This window comes from Lepisma saccharinum, chromosome 9 (assembly GCF_977018435.1).
Source record: "Lepisma saccharinum chromosome 9, izLepSacc3.1, whole genome shotgun sequence".
Classification (NCBI taxonomy): Eukaryota; Metazoa; Arthropoda; class Insecta; order Zygentoma; family Lepismatidae; genus Lepisma; species Lepisma saccharinum.
Genome location: NC_139237.1, coordinates 1,635,103 through 1,656,009, shown reverse-complemented (window position 1 = coordinate 1,656,009; position 20,907 = coordinate 1,635,103). Strand labels below are relative to the sequence as shown.

At 37.5% G+C, this 20,907-nt stretch overlaps 1 protein-coding gene across 2 annotated transcripts in view; it reads right to left on the bottom strand.

Moving 5' to 3' along the window:
* Positions 1-20,907, bottom strand: part of LOC145991976 (uncharacterized) — a 95,873-nt gene that overhangs the window by 56,031 nt on the left and 18,935 nt on the right. For both annotated transcript variants that reach the window (XM_083127969.1, XM_083127968.1), the window contains exon 3: positions 6,333-6,766. In XM_083127969.1, the coding sequence (XP_082984095.1) occupies positions 6,333-6,766 (434 nt within the window). The remainder of the gene's footprint in view (positions 1-6,332; positions 6,767-20,907) is intronic.

The following is a 20,907-nucleotide window of genomic DNA, read 5'->3' as shown; positions in this document are numbered from 1 at the left end:
CAAAATATATCTACAAGGAGAAGTCACAAATGTTACAGGATAGACAAATCTACAAAAAATTGTTAATTGTATAAGAATTTCAAACTCAAATTTAGCTAATCAACTTCATGACATTTTATCTTGCAATAATCTTCTGTCTGTCAGACAGATTCTTCTGCAAAGGACACTAACAAAGTTAACAGATTGAGAGACTTGTGTTTCACATTCCATGTAGCTTTCTTTTCCTTCCTTGATAAAAAATAAAAGCTAAACTGTGAAAAACTTGTTTCAGGGCATTTATAAATACAGCAAAACCTCATTAATCCGGACCCCAATAAGCCGGATTTCGCTTAATCCGGACAGGCAAAAGACCCCCCCCCCCAAAAAAAGCAGAATGCAAGGTTTTAAATGTGGCTAGAAGTCAACAATAGCATTTGTCATATTGTTTTGTAAAGGCTAAGAACATTGTATGTATAGTATTGCTTTACATTTTACTGTACATGTATAGTGTATTTAGGCCTACGCCCTTTAAATACACCATAATAAATGTGCTTTATTGCTATAAACGCAGTTTTAATGCACTTTCTACTGTTCTTTTAGGTTATTTCAGTTAATCTGGACTTTCCTTAAACCGGTCAACTTATCTCCCCATTAGTATGGATTAACGAGGTTTTACTGTATGTATAAATTCAATGGAATTTGGATTAATAAAAGTTTCAATTTTTCACGTCTGTGGAAATTCACGCAGAATACATGCACAATTCCCAGAGCTAATAATTCATGCATAATTCGCATAATTCAACGAATTCCCGGTGAGTAGCCACCCTGAAGACAACAGTGCTACAAAATTTCAATTTTTTTTTTAAAAAAGCTGGCTTTTTATAAAAAAAAATGTCCATTCAAAAAAGCCTCCTTTTTAAAAATTCTAATCAAGTGTACCATTAAATCAGAATAATAAACATGCCAATATAAGTTTTGCATTGTTGCTAGCCACACTTCAAAATCAGCAATGATATGGTAAATTCTGCCATATATTAGAATGTAGCTACTATTACAATATTAATTTTGTGTAATAAGTGTAATTTTTACATAAAATTAAGGATTTTATTCACCATTTTAGAACCAAAATGCCATTTTATATACTGCTTTTGATCCCGAAATATGCCAAATTTTTGTACCTAAATCTTGATCTATTATTCACCATACAGCTAGTACATTTCATTCCATTCAATACAAGACTCTGTTCCACTCTAGTGCCTGAAGCAATGAAGTTGCTAAGTGACAGAAGACCTAGATGTGACACAGGCTGCAAGTGTGTTAAATCCCTCGGGTACTACATGTAAAGCCACTACCTTTGTAACAAATGCCAAAAGTTTTATTTGTTACTTTGCAGTATTACAGGTTATGTTATGTTGTAGGTCCTTGCTGAAAACAGTGGCACAACCACAGGGGGGAGGGACATTGCAAGGTGGCAAGGGGGGGGGGGGGCAAACATTGACTAACTAGTATACCTGCTTGGGGCAATTACCGCCCACAACTTCAAATTTTACACAAATAAAAATACTTTTAAAATTTTCTTGTTCGCAATACCTGCTTTTCTTAGTCTTATCAAGTTCCGAACCGTAGCAAGGGAGTGGCGGGAGTCGGCCTTGAGTGCCGAACGATCTTAAGGAAAACAGTTGTACAATTGATTGATTGACTGATTTGATTGAATTGTGGTTTTAAGTCCACTTTATGCACAGAAAGGCTAATCGGGACTGGAGCTACAGTTTAAAGTGGGATCCGAACCACTGTGTCATGTGCCTCCACTGGGTATCAAACCCCGGACCCCATCACAAGGCAACAACGTTACCACTACACCATCGGGAAGTACAAAAGTTGTAAAAGAGAGAATGCAATGGTGTCCCGTGAAATTATTTGCACCCTATTAAATGAATATTGATTTCAGTCTGCAAAAAAATTGGATCTAAAAAAGTTCTTGCTCGCTTCACTAGCAGGTTGTTTACTGTAATGCATTGTCAACTACCAGAGAGAGAAGTAACACTTGTATTAATTGATTTTGTTTTAAATGTATGAGCAATTGTTTTGAGGAAAGGGAGCGTGCACAATTTATGTAATTTTTTCTGTTGATTTATTATGAGATGGATGAATTGATTGTGTAATGTATTTAAATAATATAAAGGGTGCAGCAACATAACTTCCTTATTTCAGAACGCAATAAAACCCATGTGATGAATTAGAATTGTTTAATGTTTTTTTTTTACACTGTAGGTACATATCTAAAGTTATCAGGGAGGTGATGCCCCCCCCCCCCCCCCCCATTGTCCATACACTGAAGAAGCCGATTTCTGGCGTTCTTCATGACCCGAACCAGCATATCAGCGGGAATGTTGGCAATTTCTTGATGGATGTTGGCCTTCAGGTCTTGGAGGATCCTTGGATGGGTAACAAACGCGGGAGTTAAAAAAAAACCACAAAAAAAATCGCAAGGGGCCAAGGGCAGATGCATGTTTGCGAGCAGAACACTGTGGTGATCACAAGATTGAAGCTCTCACTGCCTCAATGTTCTCATGTGATCGGATGAGCCGAGGGGCTCCTGTTCTTCGTCTTGTCGCACTCGAGGTTTGTCTGAATGTAGTGACCCAGGTAACAATTGATTTCCGGTCCGGGACAGGGCCCAAAGGGGCTACATGAAAGTGGTTTCGGAAGGCACACTGGGTTGCGATAACAGAACATCCGTTCGTAAAGTAGGCCTCGACGGCAAACACATGATCCTCACTGTTCCAACGCATGGTGGCGACTGACCGGGACGCAAACAAAACTTTAGACTCGTGCCTCTCGAATGAGACCACTCCCGCCCCGCTACGACCTCTACAGGCTGCATGGCGTGCATTTCAAAAAAGGAAGTTACGTTGCCACACCCTGTATATTGTATGTTTTCCCAAATCACCAGTGCATCCACATCTCCTCCATCCCTAGGAAGAAGAAATAGAGGGTGAAAGAGAGAAAGAGGAGGAAGGGAGCTCAGAAATAGAGAAGAAAGGAGAAAAAGACTATCTATCCTTCCTTCTTTCATTCTTTCTTTCCTTCTTATATTAAAGAAACTTTGAATACGTACACAATTTAGTGTCCACGTCGCTCGATGTTGCATATGTGCGAATGAAAGTTATACATGTTAATGTTAAAAATAATTATATTTTGAATGCATTTATCAAGCATTTTCTATCTTTAAAAAATAGTTTGTGTGCTTGTGTTCCATTATTAATGTGAAATTGAACGTGTTGAAAAATAATTCAATAAATCAATAATAATAATAAAAATAATAATGTTACAATAATTATTATTAACATTATTATTATTATTATTGGTACGTTAATCCTGATACTTGCACCCCCTTAACAAAAATTCGTGGTTGCACCTCTGGCTGAAAATTAACACTTTCATGATCCTCGACAGATTTAGCTTTAAAAAAAGTTTTGTTATAAGTGTACTTAATGCCCATCTTGGTTAAATGGGACTAGACCTACAGTTTAAAGTGAGATCTGAACCACTGTGTAATGTGCTTGGGATTCCTTGATTACAGGCTGGTCAACAGGGAGGGCCAAATTTTGCTTTATTTTGTTACAGCGCCTTGAATAACGTAGAGTGGTTCTGCGCTCTCTGGCTGGTGTTGAACCCGGTGCTTGGTATTCGTCTGCTTATAATGGAAGTAAATGGAGTTTTCGCTGCAACGTCTGATTCTTTTACATGAAGCATTTCTATGAATGCGATAATTGCTATGATATTGGGAACAGTGGTCACGAAGATATTACCAAACATTCTAGACAGCCGACACGTCCTGTTATCATCATACTTTTGTTAATAATACGAGAGAAAAAATATGCGTGGAATGCTCTTGGCAACTACATTTTTGTGTATGGATTAGGTTCATTATTATCATCATTTATTTTAAAGATATACACACTGAAGCATTTGTATTTTTGATATTTACTCTCTCTTTTCTTCCGCTTTAAACTAATCGCGGCGATGATGATAATGATGATTGCATGAAACGACAAGCGGAACCCCACAAAACTTCCTTAGTGCCATCGACATGAGTGTAAGGCAACTTTCAAACCAATGGGACAAGCGACACGGGATGTTCACACTGTCACACTAGTGACACACACTTCCAGACTGTAAAATAGCATTCATTGCACATGACGGTCCAAACAGCAAACGACACGTTCATTTGGCGTATTCGCGTGCTACTTGTTACTTCGGTCTGAAAGCTCCTTAAAGGAAGGGTGCTGAGACCGAAGCGACGTGCTACAGGGGGAGTTCCCAACTAAGTGACAAGCGACATGGTGCCTTCAGTCTATTAGCAAGCATTGCTTGCGAACAACAAATAGGCGACACAATAAACCGCACATTACAACAACAGAAGTGGCCGCGGTGGCTCAGTCGGTAACGCGTCTGACTACCATGCTAAAGGTCCCGGGTTCGATCCCCGGCCGGTTCAAATCCGGGAACTTTTCTAACGATGGAAGCGGCCCCGGCACCCACCCAGCGTCGAATAACATGGGTACCTGGGGGAAACCCTGGGGGGTAAAGGCGGTCAGGGGCGTGATGCTGATCACATCACCCCCACTCACGACCGGATCAAGAAAGTGTGGGACGTTACCCCCACACCCCCTATACGCCTTCATGGCGTGGTGCTAAGCACAGGGGAGCACTTTACCTTTTTACCTTTATTACAACAACAGATCTATACGACACAATAAGCCACACGTGTCGCTTTGTTGCTTTGTCGCTTCTGCGTCGCTCAAACTGGGCCATTTCCTCAATAGCTTGCAACATGTTGCCGTGGTTTGTTGTTCGCGCATACGCGATGCAATGAATGTCTTGCTTTAGTGCGATTGTGCACCAAAGCGACAAGCGACACTTATCGCTTGAGGATTTCACCAACCAAACGCTGGCCTGTGCTTCCCGTCATGCCGCTACGATGTGAAATGTTGCTCTTGATTGGCTCCTTTCCAAGCAACATGTGTCACTTCGGTATGAAAGTTACCTTGGACCGAATGACCCATGTCACTTTGGTGTGAAATCCTCGTATCGTTTGTCGCATGCCGCATCGTAAAATCTCCTTGAGGAAACTGTGCAGGTGTCCCTACGGTTCAAAAGGCTGCATTGATTTCCGACTGCTCGCTTTCAAGCGACACTTGTGGTTTGTCGCCTTGGTATGAAATATCTCTCAGGATACTATTTATATTCTAATAACATAGAAAAATAAACTCTAATACACAGTCCAAGACCTGATGTCCGGAATCACATTGCGATGTTTCTTCTTGTGTTACGCACGCATGCTATTTATTTACTCATTTTATTTTACTTTTCTTTCCAAATTAATGCCATTTCGTGACTGCAAATCACTCCACAAATATAACTGTTTCAATCAATTCACGTACCACGTTTCAAGACAAACAAATCTACATAATATATTCAAAAAACTAACTAAGCCGCATTACTTTCATAAGAAAATTAGCACCGACATTGATCGCACTGCCATCTATGTTTCTCATCCGTCTGGGTGAACCAGTTTCTTGGGTCGTTTTCCACACTACGTTATTCAAGGTGCTGTAATTTTGTACCACTGGTGCCTTACTAAATACATCAATTGATTTGTGCTTAGCCTACAACCCAATAAAATGCGAGATTAACTACCAAATGAAAAAGAGAAAATTGAGCTGCATTTTACGTATAACTGCAATACGCTTCACTAATGAATGCACTGATATACCAGACTATTTATTAGGTTTGCTAATGATCATAATTTCAGTAATTATTAATTAACATTTGCACCTGAATACATTACACACAATTACATCTTTATAGCATTTATACTTTCCTAAATAGTCAAATCTACAGTTATTGAGGCCTTGTTTAAATTATCATCTTCATAGAATTTTACTAATGAAATATGGTTCTACTTTTTTGGTTACAGCTAGGTCACTACTGATTGATTTTTTTGCCTATCACGGCCAGACAGTCAGATGGATTAGGTTAGATTTTATTGCATTGATATATCATTTGGTAGGACTATCGGTGAACCAAATGTTGTTTTTGTACCATTAATGGTTTCCAGGTTATCGATATTTGACATGGATGGATGGCAGACAGGCAGATGAATGGACACAACCATTGCATAACAGAACTTTCTTCAGTTTTTGCTGATGAGTACACTAAAAGCTAATGGAACTGTCCATTTGGAAGTAAGCTCAAGATTCAAACAAATAAAACTGTGTGGAAATATGGTCAACGTATTGTCACACTCAATTTTAATTTTCTCCTGAAAACAAAATTCATGCACTTACCTTTCTTCTTCCGCAGCTGGACCCTCAATCTCTATCTTCATCTCAGTCTTTTCCGCTTCTTCAGGCACCATTTCCACAACATCAACTCCACTGTCTTCGAATGCACTAGGACCAAACTGTTCACTCTCGTCACACACACTTCTTTGCTGTTCGCACACACTCGCCTCAAAACCATTCTGAGAGGATTGCTGGGAGAAAGTGCCGTCTGTCTCGTCCACCAATTCCAGTTTAATGACCGCCGAGGACTCTGGCTGCCACGTGCTTCTTATCGTCTCTTCGTTGGGTGGAAAGTCCCAATGCTCAGTTTTAATTTCACAACTCACAAAGTCAGGAACCGGCTCTTGCAGCGGGGACAACGGACGTGATTGACCAGAATCTGGCTGATGCTTGCTACGTGGTTTCACTTGCATCGATGATGTTGACGGACTGGAAGCCTGCAAAGAAATGCACATAGTAATAAGAGGCTGTACTCAAACCTAAAACAATGCAATATGTCACTAAAATAACAATATTTTTTTTTTCATGAAAGGGCCAAGGTGTATCATATCGCTTGCTGTCCACTTCATTACAAGACAAAGACAAAGTAAACTGTTAGAAGTCCAAATAGCTGTACTGGTACAAAAATGCTGAATGGTGGTGAAAAGAAACATCTTAATCTGTTACTAGTAGTATTCAGAACCTATTCAACATCGTAATGGATGTGATAATATCCAAACTTGGAATAAGAGGTAATATCTCTACCAGATTAAAACAGCCCAAAGATTAAGCTGGTTAGAGCATATCGAACAATTGTCCAATGAGAGAACAGTCAAAAAGATATATAAATGGAAACCCTTTGTCAAGAGGTCAGTAGGTAGACCTAACATTAGATGGGAAGATGATGTTAGAAATGATATCAGAATAATGAAGATCTCAAATTGGATGAAGGATGCCCAGGATAGAACTAAATGGATGAAAATTGTTGAGCAGGCCAAAACTCATAAAGAGTTGTAGCACCAAGTAAGAATAAGAAGAGAAGAATCTATGAAAATGTAACCTCAAATATTAACACAATTTAAAGCTCTCGCAAGACATGATAAATCGGTCTGTCATCCACCATCATTTAAACATGGAGACAATTTTTTCTCAAATACAATCTTTCAAGTTATCTTGCAACTTTATAAATTACAACTCAGAAGCATTACATTTATGGCAAAATGTATGTTTGTGATTGTACCACAATATAATTTTAAAAATTTTACTGCTAAATTATGCACTAACGAATTCTCTACAATGACAGTTTAGTTCGGCCCATGAGGCTGAAACATGCCTGCTTAAATAAAGACCAATCTATTCTATTCTATTCTCCGAAAATGAATTCTAGACAGTCTTGGAAAAAAAGGAGAGCATGGTATAGAACATGCAACATGAGGAGAATCAGTTTTTCATTTACCATCTTGAAAAACATTGTCCGATTTCACTCACATGTAATACCATTGCAGTCTGTCAAGTTTTCTAGCTGCAGAAACATGTTACCATGGTCACTAAATAGATGACTTGACTTTCTTTGCCCATCCACCCCACCCATGCTCCTCCTAAATCGTGCATTCTGTTTCGATATTTTTTATGTGAATTTACAGTTCAAGTAATGTCATAATGCTCTTGTAAGTTTCATGCACAAAGCTCAAAACTGTAATCTACAAAAAGGTTTGAAAATGTCAAAAATTGTCAAAATATGAAAGTATATGTATGCATTGTATTTACTTCAGTACCCCACAGCCCCCATTATTAAAAAAAAAATGAAATTGTGGTAGATTACGAGAGTGCACGACTTACATTAGTATAGAGCTCCTAACCATAAACAACATTTATCCTACATAGACAAGCAACCCATAATGTTCAATCAATGCACCGAACTGGAGGGAGGGAGGGGGGTCTGTGTCAGTGCATGTCACTGAAAAGAACACAGAACATGAAACATATTTGCACATGTACTATATTTTGAGAAATTAAAAGAATCATTTAAAAAGTGTTCCGGTTTAATTATACCACAATTAACTTTATTCTACTTTCACGACATTTCAATAAAATGTACTTCATTCTCCTTTGTAATGTTTTATACATGCAAAAATTTATTGTTAACAGTTGCTTGTCACAGGTAAAACTATGTCTTTTTCCCACATACGGAAGTGACTGATAACTAAAGTGCTACCACATTTCAATACTATAAGCTTTGTTAAAGTACACTGCATCAATCAATGCAAACGTTTTATCTAAAAAGTTTGCACACTTTTTATTTTTTGTTTCTTGGATGTATGTTCGTATTATTTCCGTTAAAAGTCAGTTTCTGGCATGATTTGAGAAAAATATCCTGAAAAAACCCACTGTGACTTGTACTACATTAATTATTTTGAGTATTATAAGCTCGGCTAAGCCTTTATTTTACAAATTTCCTCAAACTGTTGACAACCATAGAACGTCAAGTATTTAAAGCAATAATTCACATTTTCTGGAAAAAAAAATATACTGGATTTTTTTGGTGTTTTCTTTTTAGGTGGGTTTTTCTGACAAATTTTCCACCAATACCATTGTTTATGAGCCCCTTTTCAGAGGTTCCTTCACCCTTCCTAGTGACAGGTTGGAAGGCCAGCACATGTAAAGTTCTGCATGGAGATTTTCTGAGAAATGCTAGGCAAGCCATGATCAGGGAAGGGATTTATATGTAAATACATACTTATGTATGAAGCTGAAATCAGTAATACTTTGTATTATCTTTCCGCATCATGGCATGCAGACTCGAAAAATTCAGTTTTTATTTTCCATATTTGTAGATATATTAGGTTTTGGATCATATTTTAGTTATTTTTACACATTATTTCCATATTTCAGAATATTTGTCAACATATACTCCATATTCGCACAATAACTACATGACCCCGTGTGACTGAAGGAGTTGGGTGAATTTCTTGTGAATAACTGACAAATTTGAAATACACTCCCTTTACTTCTTGCGATATTGAACGCATTTTTAGTCAATATAAATCCATCTTAAGAGACAACAGAAGGAAATTCACGTTCGAACACTTACAACAAAATTATGTTACTAAGTAATAAAGAACAGTTTTGTCATGTTCTTACTTTGTTCTCACATCATGTGGCTTCCTCAGGAAGGTACTTGATTTCCTGTCAGCCAGGCAGGACAGTCAGTTTGGTAGGCCAGTCTGTTGCCACCCAGAGTTGGAGAGGGAAGGAGTGACAGGGCACTGCTCTGTCTTACCTTTTATTGTCTTTTTATCTTTTTAACCTTTAAATTACCTTTCGATGTCTTAAATATTTACCATACTTGTCCTATCTCCTGAGGAAGCCACATGATGTGGTGAAAGTTTGAGAACAAAGTAAGTATATGATAAAACTGGTCTTTATTACTTAGTGAAATGATGGCATTTGGTGTAAGTTATGCCTTATCAAAATTGTGTTATTCATTGCTTTGGAAACAGAAAATGAAAACACATTTTGAGTTGTTTTACAGCTAATGTCAATGTAAGCGTACTGTATTTTATGTAGCTCGTGTAGTGTCTTACATTATTAAAAAGGTAATGTTTTACAATTTTATGTCCATATTTAACTCCATATTTTGGTGAAAATAACTAAATATGTATTTAAATATTTGGCATATTTTTACTAAATATAAATCTGTTCCCTGGACATGATCAAAAGCAGGGTAAAGTGAAAGCTGCTCCCAAACTTCTCAAAGGCATGCAACTACCTCGTAAAGGCAGTGTGGAAATAAAATAAATCATTCATTTCCAATTTTGAAACGTGGAAAGGTAATCATTTTACGGGGAACGTGAAAGTTGGTGTGTGTTGACAGACTGTAGCTACTGCCATATTATCAGCGTTTTCAATGATCATATGGCTGCATGTTTTTCGCTAATAAATAACTGCGTTTTTTCAACACACACACAAATACCGTACATAGTCGCTTCGGAACATCAATTTTTTTTATCTTTGCTGCTTTCAGATTACCAACATATGAAGTGGCATGCAATTCAAAAGATTTTGCAGAAACCTCAGTTTTATAAATAAGGTTGGATGAAATTACACAAAAAAACTTTCCTTCCGCTGGACTCGAACTTGGGTTGCCCGCATGCTAGTCCGACACGATAACCAACACTCCAAACGAGACAACACGAAACTCTTTCGCAAGTAGTCGACTGAAACGCAAGTTAATTTTCAGATTGGTAATTCCCAAGGTATAACATGCCTAGGCAGATGTGTCTTGCATTTTCTGTACTTTTGTTATTTCAGTCGCTTTGGTCTCTCCCTAGGTTAATCACGGCAATAATGAGGAATATTTTTTTGACAAAGATGATAAACAGACACACAAGAATAATCACCCTTGCAAAAAAAGCCAGAACTCGAGTCTGGAACCTTTGACGCGAGGTGTGTTTCTTGTTCTAACTATATCTGTGCGTTTTCGTTAGATTCATGGTATTTTGTGAGTTGATATGAATGAAGTAAATAAATAAGACAAGTGGGTGGAAAAGACTGGAGAATCGTAGCTACGTAACCATTGAGAAGATATCCATCGCCTAGATAGAGAATCTCTATATCCCCTTGCGATAGAGAACTTATTAGAAGAATGAAAATACACATTAAATGAACAAATTTTGTGTGTATCCTTTCGTCAAAATGCCTAGAAAACAATATTACATACTTCTTCACTAATAGAAAAGAATAAAAAAATTGTCCTTGGTGGGGATCGAACCTAGACCTCACTGATGAAAGCTCTGTATGCTAACCAACACTATCAATAGCACCATGTTTTCTTTTTTTCCAGTCAGTCTGTTTCCTTCCTCAACACCTGAAAACGAAAATGCATGTTAATTTCTCTCATAACTGTTTCATTGTCTATTAATAGAAACCACGTATGTCACAAATAGACGCATTCTTTCTGTGAAAAATCCCATGTTTCACAAATCTTTCTTCTCCATTTACTGTTATTTGGACATTCACTTGGAAGTTAAAACTTGTGTGTTTGTTTTCACGTACATGTGTGTGAGAAGAATGGTGTGAATGTGTGTTTGATGTTTTTCTGGGCATTATTTTCGTTCAAAGCATTAATATAAATGTAAAATATGGAATTTACTGTAATGCAAGGAGTGAAAATATAAACCCAGTCTGTCAGGTTCGTTCCCAAACAACATTAAATAATGGAACGTAACGTGGACCGAGTATTATTCCATGTCGAGAACAAGAGACATTACAATCGACAATCTTCATCTCGTATTTCTCTTTGGCATCACTACTCAATTTACAGACATGTATATCTGTGACTGGTATACAAGCCGCAGAATTGCAATGCTGGTTGGGTTGTCTAGTCACAAGGCGCTTGGTGTTCAGACATGGATGGCTTGCTTCAGTGCTTCTTCAATAAGGTCGTTACAACCCAGCAGTATCCGTGACTGTACATTTATACATTTGTATGTAGTACATGGTCAACGAAGTTAGTAATAAGGTGTGTGTTATGCAGCGTATATTGATACACCTCTAGATTGAATTATATCTTCTGCAAATATGCTGTATAAAGAAACAAACTACCGGAGTACTAATTGAGGTGAGTGTACAACATTTAATTATACATTAGTAAAAAGTCTGTGTTCAACCAGTGAAAAGTACACGACATTTAAGAATTTGTGAACATAGCTGAATGGTAATATCAAGTACATGGATGCCGACCTCGTAACTATTATATTCCTTTATTAAACACGAAAAAACGTTGATTGTTATTTATATGTCCGTATTATTGCTCATACGTTGTCTGAAATTGTGCAGTTCAAAGTGTAAGAGTCATGCCTTACTACTATTTTTTTAATCCACTAACTCACCTCTAACCAATATGGCATCATCTTACATCGAGTACCCTAATCCAGTGTTCCTCAACCGGTGTGCCGTGGCACACAGTGTGCCGTCACAAGGTGAAAGGTGTGATGCCAACTTTTACCTACTATTGTAATATTGTAAGAAATTAATTGTCGATTTTAAGTAAGAAGGTGCTTGTTTATTCTTGCTGATAACTGTTATATTTTCATAAATTAAATGTAATTTATTTACTCAATATTGTTATAGTTTGCTCATCTTATATGTATTCTCGCCTGTAATATTGGGCTGGTTTGATGGGTTACAGGAGGCAAGCTTTGTGTTCACCGCAAAGAAAGCCACGTTAAGACTTTTAGCAAGCCTTTTAGCGGCCCGCACAAATCATACAATATTCAAGCCAGTTCTTTGTTTGTAACAATGCATCTTTTGTGTACGGCTGGCTGTTTTGTGCCTGTTTGTTGGCGCTTCTTAAACTTTATTCGCCGAAGGACCCACACATTGTCAGACAACAATTACAGTATTTCAGTTCAGTTCTATCGCAGCTGTGCTCTGCAGTAGTGCGAATATTGGATTGCTACACCAGTCTTACTATTTTCTTTTTCGATATGGATAAATTCCTTGTACAGAGTGGTCCATCCTCGAGTGCATGTAGTGAAACCATCGAGCCCAAAAAAAAGAAACAAAGTAGTTCACCGGCAATATAGTGATAACTATTTATCTTACGGGTTTTTTTGGTGTGGTGACAAAACATGCCCAATCCCTGAGTGTGTTGTGTGTGGTGAAAAACTCAGTAATGCTGCTATGGTTCCCAGCAAATTAAAACGACATTTGGCAACAAAACATTCCTCTCTGTTAAGTAAAGATGTGAATTATTTTCGTCGGTTGTTGGAACAAAATAAAAAACAAGTGACGCTCATGACTACATCGGTACGTGTTTCACAAAAAGTACAGGAGCTATAAGGTAGCCGAACTTATCGTAAAGGCCGAAAAACCACACACAATAGCAGAAACGTTGTTAATGTCCGCGTGTAAAGAAATGGTAAAAATAGTCCTGGGTTCAGAAGCTGCTACTGATATTTCAAAAATTCCTCTCTCTGCTAACACAATCAGCCACCGAGTTAGTGACATGTCCAATGACATCGAAGACATTATGAAGCAGAAAATAAAGAGCAGACGAAAGTTCTCACTTCAGATCGACGAGTCCACTGATATTGGCGCTCACGCACAACTTCTTTCCTACATAAGGTATGTTGATGGGGATGTAATTGCAAGTAATTTCTATTTTTTGCAAAGAACTACCCGAGCGAGCAACTGGTGAATAAATATTTCGTACGACTAATGAATATGTGGTCCGCAATGAATTAACATGGTAGGACTGCGTTAGTGTTTGTACAGACGGAGCGGAGCTGCTTCTATGACAGGCCGAGTGAAAGGATTTGTGGGTAAAGTACGCGAAGCAAACCCTAAATTACGAACCGACCATTGTCTCGTTCACCGCAAAGCCATTGTTGCTAAGTCTTGGCCATCTCCTGTGAAAATTGTGATGGACGAAGTAGTAAAAGTCGAGAACTTCATCAAATCGTGGCCCCTAAATATGCGGCTTTAACGTTTTGTGTCAAGAAATGGGATCAAAGCACACTAGACTTCTGCTACATACAGAAGTACGATGGATATCTCGAGGTAAAGTGTTAATGCGAATTTTTGAACTTAAAGAGGAGGTACTTTCATTTTTGACTATTGAGGGGCATGAGTATGCAGATTTATTTGCAGATGATGAATTGGTATCTAAGTTGGCATATCTTTCCGATATTTTCGTACACTTGAATGAACTAAACAGAAAAATGCAAGGTAGAAACGAAAATATTCTGACTAGTATGGATAAGATTCAAGGATTTATTAATAAGTTGAACTTGTGGATACAGACAATTGAAAATGGATCGTGTGAGATGTTCCAAACTGTATGGCCCCTTGCTGACGATAACAAGGTGTTGATGGACTTAATTAAAGAACATTTAGTACTCTTGTGGCAGACTTTAAAAAAATATTTTGGAGAGCGTTGAGGATTTTGACTGGGTTCGTGATCGATTCAGTATGGATTCAAAATATCTTCCGAAAAATTTACGCTTACAAGAGGAACTGGCAGATTTGAAAGCAGACAGAACATTGAAATTAAAATTTTTCGAAGTGCCTTTGGATACATTTTGGTTGTCAATAAGCAGTGAATACTCTGCTATCTCCGAGATGGCAGTTAATATGTTATTACCATTTTCAACTACTTATTTGTGTGAACTGGGCTTCTCGACATTGACTGCAATTAAAACATCAAAGAGAGAGACTCAAATCCATCGATGAAGAAATGAGGTTTGCTTTGTCAACGATTCCGCCATGAATCAGCCGTCTGTGTGCAGCTAAGCAGGCTCAAGTATCACATTGAAGGTATGAGTAGAGTTATTTACTTTAAAATTCGTATTAGAAATGTGTATTTTCTACAGTGAATTAAAGATAATAATTTTTTAATAAAAGCATAAGTCTATTTATGTTTTATAATAATAATAAATTTATTGGTTTGTTATTAATAATAGTTCATATGTTAATTTTGTAATTTATTAAAATTATTTTGTCACTTATTTCCATTAAATTTTTTAATTGTTTTTTGTTCTCCGATATTTCATTGAATTTAATAACAACAATGATAATAATAGTAATTGATTACATAACGACGTAATATTTCGTAATTATATTAAGATTCATATGATTTTGAGGGGACAGACATTTTAGTGTGCCGTGTTGAGTCTAGGCCCGTCTGGTGTGTGCCGTGAGTAAAAAAAGGTTGCGGAACACTGCCCTAATCAACCAACCTTGATTGTGCGGAGATCTGGAAAACATGGCCCTCAGTTGCCATGGTAAACGGTGCTGCCATCTGTTATCAAAAAATTACCACAAAATTGCCTTTAGTACGGCCTTCATTCTCTATTCTCTATGATTTGAATTCAAACTGCAAAATAGTGAATTTGGAAAATTATTGCAATTCACAAGCTAGGGAAGGATTACGGAATTTTATCATACACAGTAATTTTAAAATAAAATACTTGAATATTTTTTAAGTTATGACTAAATGAGATTAGACTGTAGAGTGATTGATTAAGAAATACATTTTGTAATTTATTAGTCTCCTTATACATGGAAGCGGCCCCGGTGCCCACCCAGCGTCGAATAACATGGGTACCTGGGGGAAACCCTAGGGGGTAAAGGCGGTCAGGGGCGTGATGCTGATCACATCACCCCCACTCACGACCGGATCAAGAAAGTGTGGGGCGTTACCCCCACACCCCCTATACGCCTTCATGGCGTGGTGCTATGCACAGGGGAGCACTTTACCTTTTTTTTTTTTTTTTTTTTTTTTTTACATTCTCAGTATTATATGTGGATATTTCCACTGAGGTTTGGAGCCCTCTGCTTGCAAGAACCATGAGTGCGGACTCATTTTTCAATGCATAAAGCTACTTCTCTCTTCTCTGTAAAGCAAACAACTTAATTCTTGCATATAAGTGAAACAATTGAATTCTACAAAAGAAAGTGTCATATTTCCTTATATTATCAATGGGATTTCTGCTTCAGTACAGTAAATCCAAGTACTGTGAAACTGACAACATGCAGATATACCATTATTGCTGACGAAAAGGGTATGTAGGTATTAGAAATTTCATGCAAGCAATTTAGAGAATTGCATTGTAATCTGGTACAGTCGCAATACAGCCATTTTAGGACAGTTCTAGGTTAAAGATTGCAGCTCTCATACAGTCTCCCACAGACTGCAATGTAGCCAATGTGTAGTAATCAGATTTTTGCATGCTCAGAATTTGGCACAGAGCCACCAGCAATTGTGTGAGGTGTGCACACCAAACGTCGTGAGTGATAGTATGGTCAGACGATGATGCAGACAACTCACAGAAGGCCAATCGAATGTGCACAACCCCATACAGCTGAGTACACGCGGGCCCTTTGCATCACTTCAGGTGAGAGATCCTGGAACACTCCCTGTACAGCTCTGGCCTTGCATGTACCGACTTTCATCTCTTTGTTCAACTGAAGAGGTTTCTGGCAGGACAAGAATTTGACAGCTACACTGTGGTAGAGATAGTTCCAATCTTTGCTGTCATACACATATGCCATGGGCATACAAAATTTAGTGCCATGCTACGACAAATGCTAGAACAACGGTGGTGATTATGCCGAAAATTAGGTTAGGACTCACTGTTACTAACGCAACAAATTACTACTGATATTCTTGTCTTATTTATGCCTAATCGGTAGGGACCTTTATTTTTTGTTATTTTTTTAAAAATTGGTGTATATTTTTATTTTTTACTATTCAGTGTTATTTTTCCCTAAATTCACATTTTCATTTTAGCGCATTTTCTGGCAAATACCTGAAATCATACCTTCATGGTGTTTTTAAATTTCTGTTTAAAATTGTAAGTCACATGGCCTACGCCTCTTCGTGAGAGTTTGATATCTTGGAAGTTATTTTGAGAAAATTATTTTCCATACCCCCTTTTTAATTTTAAGGTAAGGGTTTTAGATAATGGAATTTTCCCCGTATATACTGAAGTGTGCATAATGACCATAAGTGGTGACGCACCCAAAAATTTTAAATAAATCAATGGCACGTGACAGACACAGATATATTATGGCACCAAAAATTGGCATTATCTTTTTTTTGACTTGTTAGTGTTACGTTTCCCAAAATTCACGTTTTTGTTTTAGAACATTTTTCTGCCAAATATACCAAAACTTAATACTTCCATTGTGCTTTTAAATTATTATTTTAAATTGTAGGTCACATGGTCTACATATTTTCGTGACAGTTTGATATGTTGGAACAAATTTTTGAGGAAGTAAAAGTAAAGTGCTCCCCTGTGTTTAGCACCAAGCCATGAAGGCATGCATGTAGAGTTAGGGCCCCACACTTTCTTGATCATGGCCGAAGGTGGGGTTGTTGTGGTCAGCACCATGCTCCTGGCTACTTTTATCCCCCAAAGTTTCCTCCAAGTACCTGCTTGATATGATGTTGGGTGGATGCCGGAGCAGTTAGAACAAGTGGAAAAGTTTCCAGTTCTCCCCTGCAGGGGATCGACACCGGGTCTCTCGCATGGTAGTCAGATGCCCTAACGACTGAGCTCCATTATTTCTTGTTCGACAAATGCCGATGGTGCTCACTTAACTTGGTAATTAAAAACAAATCTTGCGCGACAAGTACTGAAGATGTGGCTCCCGTGTAACAGTAAATATGCACTCGATCTCCTGTTAGAACCCTACCACTTTGCTTTGTGATCCAAATTGTTTTGATAGAAGTTGAAAAAATCGTGGGAAATACATGATTTAATGTGCCTGTCGGAAGTATTCCATGTATAACAAGCATTATACTAGGTAGTTTACTCTTGAATAAAATGTTGGAAAACTTGGACGTTCTATGATTTTGTTTCTTTAAGCCTAGAAAAGACAAGAAAGTTGGATTTCACGGAATTTTTCGTTGTTTTAGGACATTTTTTTAAAAAAAAAATTGCTAAAAACGCCAATTCGCATTTTATGCCAAATGTGTCCAGACATCACTGCTCATTCATAAACACAACTTCGCAGCAATTAACATTTTTCATGGTTTTCAAGTTTGTGAAAAATCAAGGTCCCTACTAATTGGAAATTACTTTCTGGGCAACCCTCGTATAAATCAGTAGATGAAAAGTGAAAATTTAGCAGTGCTGGCAGAGAAAAGTCAATTCTTGAAGAAAGTGATATGCTTTTATGATTGAATGATTAGAGTAAATATGATATTAAAATATTTATTATTAGTATTTTATTTCATAATACGTATTGAACATTAACCCATTACTGCCCAAATTATTTATTTTTCGAAATTTCTTGTCTCCTTTGAAACCCTTTTGTAGTTTGTCTAAAATAATGCCAAAATAATGATTTTTATTTTTTTCGACCAATAGTCTTTTAGTTTTAGCATGTCGACAAATGTCGACAGTGAGCACGGATGGCACCATCAATACTGAATAACAAAACCTTAATAAACATGACTATTTTACTAAATATATGGGCAGTTATTACAACGAAATTCCACATATTTTATATTTTTATTGTTTGACATTCAGATTATATTGATACATGAACATATTTACAAGAAATTACAATGCTCATTCATATTTTTACATTTGCAGTGGTACATAAGAAAATTCTATCAATTATTTCTGAATTGAGTTGCTACTTTCGAACCTAACTAAATAAAAACATAATTAAATTTTGGAAATAGAACACAATGCATACTTTGTGTAAGTGTTGCTGATCTATTTCTGTGTGTGAAATGCCTCTGAACACTGTATATGGCATCCGACATTGCACTTCTTACATTTCTTCCTTGTAGTCTTTCCACAATGTCCACAACGTACTTGCTTGGAAACAGTTTCCAAATGATGTGATGTGCCATCAAATCGCACTTCAGGCAATACTCTGGATGAGACTTTAACGCTTGGCCTTCCTGCTAGTGGACAGTTTTTCACGTACGACTGCATATAATTCCGTACTACGTACCTCGTAAATGAGAGCAGATCAAGCCCATCTTCTTTTCCTTTAGCAGTCAGGCGGTAAAGTTGCCATGCGTTGTTCATGGAAACGTTAAGCAGATAACTTTCATTGGCCAATACCACTTCTTGTTCCTGATACTAATCCTGTAGCATGCAATGTTTTGGTCCATGCGGTCAACACCACCCATGTAAGTATTGTATAGAGCAACACACGAAGGTTGAGGAACTGAAATGTATTTTTTGTCCGCATTGCTCAATCGCCTTGCATGTCCCAGAGGTGACACACCCGAGACAGTTGATGCTACTGTAACGATGTTGTTATCATGGTAGCGTACAAGAGTAATGCCAGTACTTTTGTCTGTTAGTTGATGGTAACTTCCCTGCTCTTGTTTCCTGCACGAACTAACATCCGGAAGTGGAGCATTTTCAACACGATTTGGGCGAACCATACCAGTTCCATCGTGACCGTTTGCTTGTAAATGTTCCAGCAGACGAATGGAAGTAAAATAGTTGTCAAAAAACAGAGAGCCGTGAACGAGCCGAAAGTTCGGATATCAAATCCATGACTACAGAGCCACCTACTCCCAATTCTGGTATTGTATTTCCCGTCGCAGCACCTTGATACGGCTCTCCTTGAATAAGATATCCAAGACAATGCCCATACTTTGAAACCAAAGCGAATGGGTTTCCCGTGGATGTGCTGTTTGGCACCATGTCTCCCATAATATGGCACCATTGACTCGTCAATTGAGAGATATGTATCACCTGGATAAAATTGAAGCCAACGCTCATTTATCATAGACCAAACTGGCCTTATCTTCCCAAAACGATCAACAGCGTCTAGTTTTGAATTGTCACAAAAATGTATGTATTGCAGTATTTCTTCAAACCTATTCCTTGACATTGCTTTCGAAACACCTGCATGATGTACATCTTCAGATAATTCCCATTACATTGTATCCAGAAAGGAATAATATTGCAAAGAAAAGTTTGAGTTCATCCTTGCACAATGTAAATGCAGGTTTTCCCTTCTGTACAGCATACTCAATTGTGGATTGAACTATAAATTCAATAACTTCATCGTCCAAAAACATTTCGAACAATTGTACCGGTGTGAAATCATTTTGAAGAAAGTCGGGCCGTGTGAATTCGATCGAAGGTTTGTCTCCGATGTCACTCTTTTCCCACTTACGAACTTGAGACTTTATTCTCTGATGTGAAAGTATAACTTTTACTCCAGTCTTGATTTGTTTACTCTCGATTTGAACACAACTACTGGGACCTTTGCTTGTTGACGCTTCAGATTTTAGTTGCTTCTGTGGAGGAAATCCAAAATCAAACTGAGGCACATCAGACACTGAAACAGCTGCAACATTATCGCATGCATCATCATCTGGTTCACCCTGTCTCAAATACACTATTCCCTTATTGGTGATTTTGGAGCAAACCAGCACTGCACCTGTCCGAAGTTGATTACCAGAAAGTTTGTTCATATCTCCAACGGGTTCATCTTCATCACTATCACCATCGCTTAGAAGAACATTCTCAGGAGGCTCGGTGTATACAATTGCATCTAAGAGGTCGTCTGTCTATTCTAATATGCAAGCGATCTGCTCTACAGTCAACCTGGAAAAATTATACAACTGATATCGTAACAGGGCCAGTGATGAAAACAGTGGACCCGTCCGTGCTCACTGTCGACAAATGTCAACACTAAATTATAACGACGTACGTAGATGATGATAACAACCATTCAACGAAAGTGAACATAGCGTAAATATAACCAACATGTGCTATTTATGCACACATAAAAATAACCTAATTAAGATTTAGGATTATTTTCCTGTAGTTTACGGTTATTACAAGCATAAGAAAACAGTTTTTCTTTGTGACGTTTCAGGAGAACACACGCTCCTTTCATCAGACATTTATTTTCATTTTGACTAAAGATACAGTTATAACAATGGTTAGTAATTTTTAAACAAAAAGAATCTGTTATATAATGGATGTTGTCAATGTTACATTGTTGTAATATAGCAACTTAACTGTGAAAAAAACAGTCTGTTTTATTTTTATTTAAATTATGAATCCAAAATATCATCAGGCAATTCAAATTCATCATTGTTTTC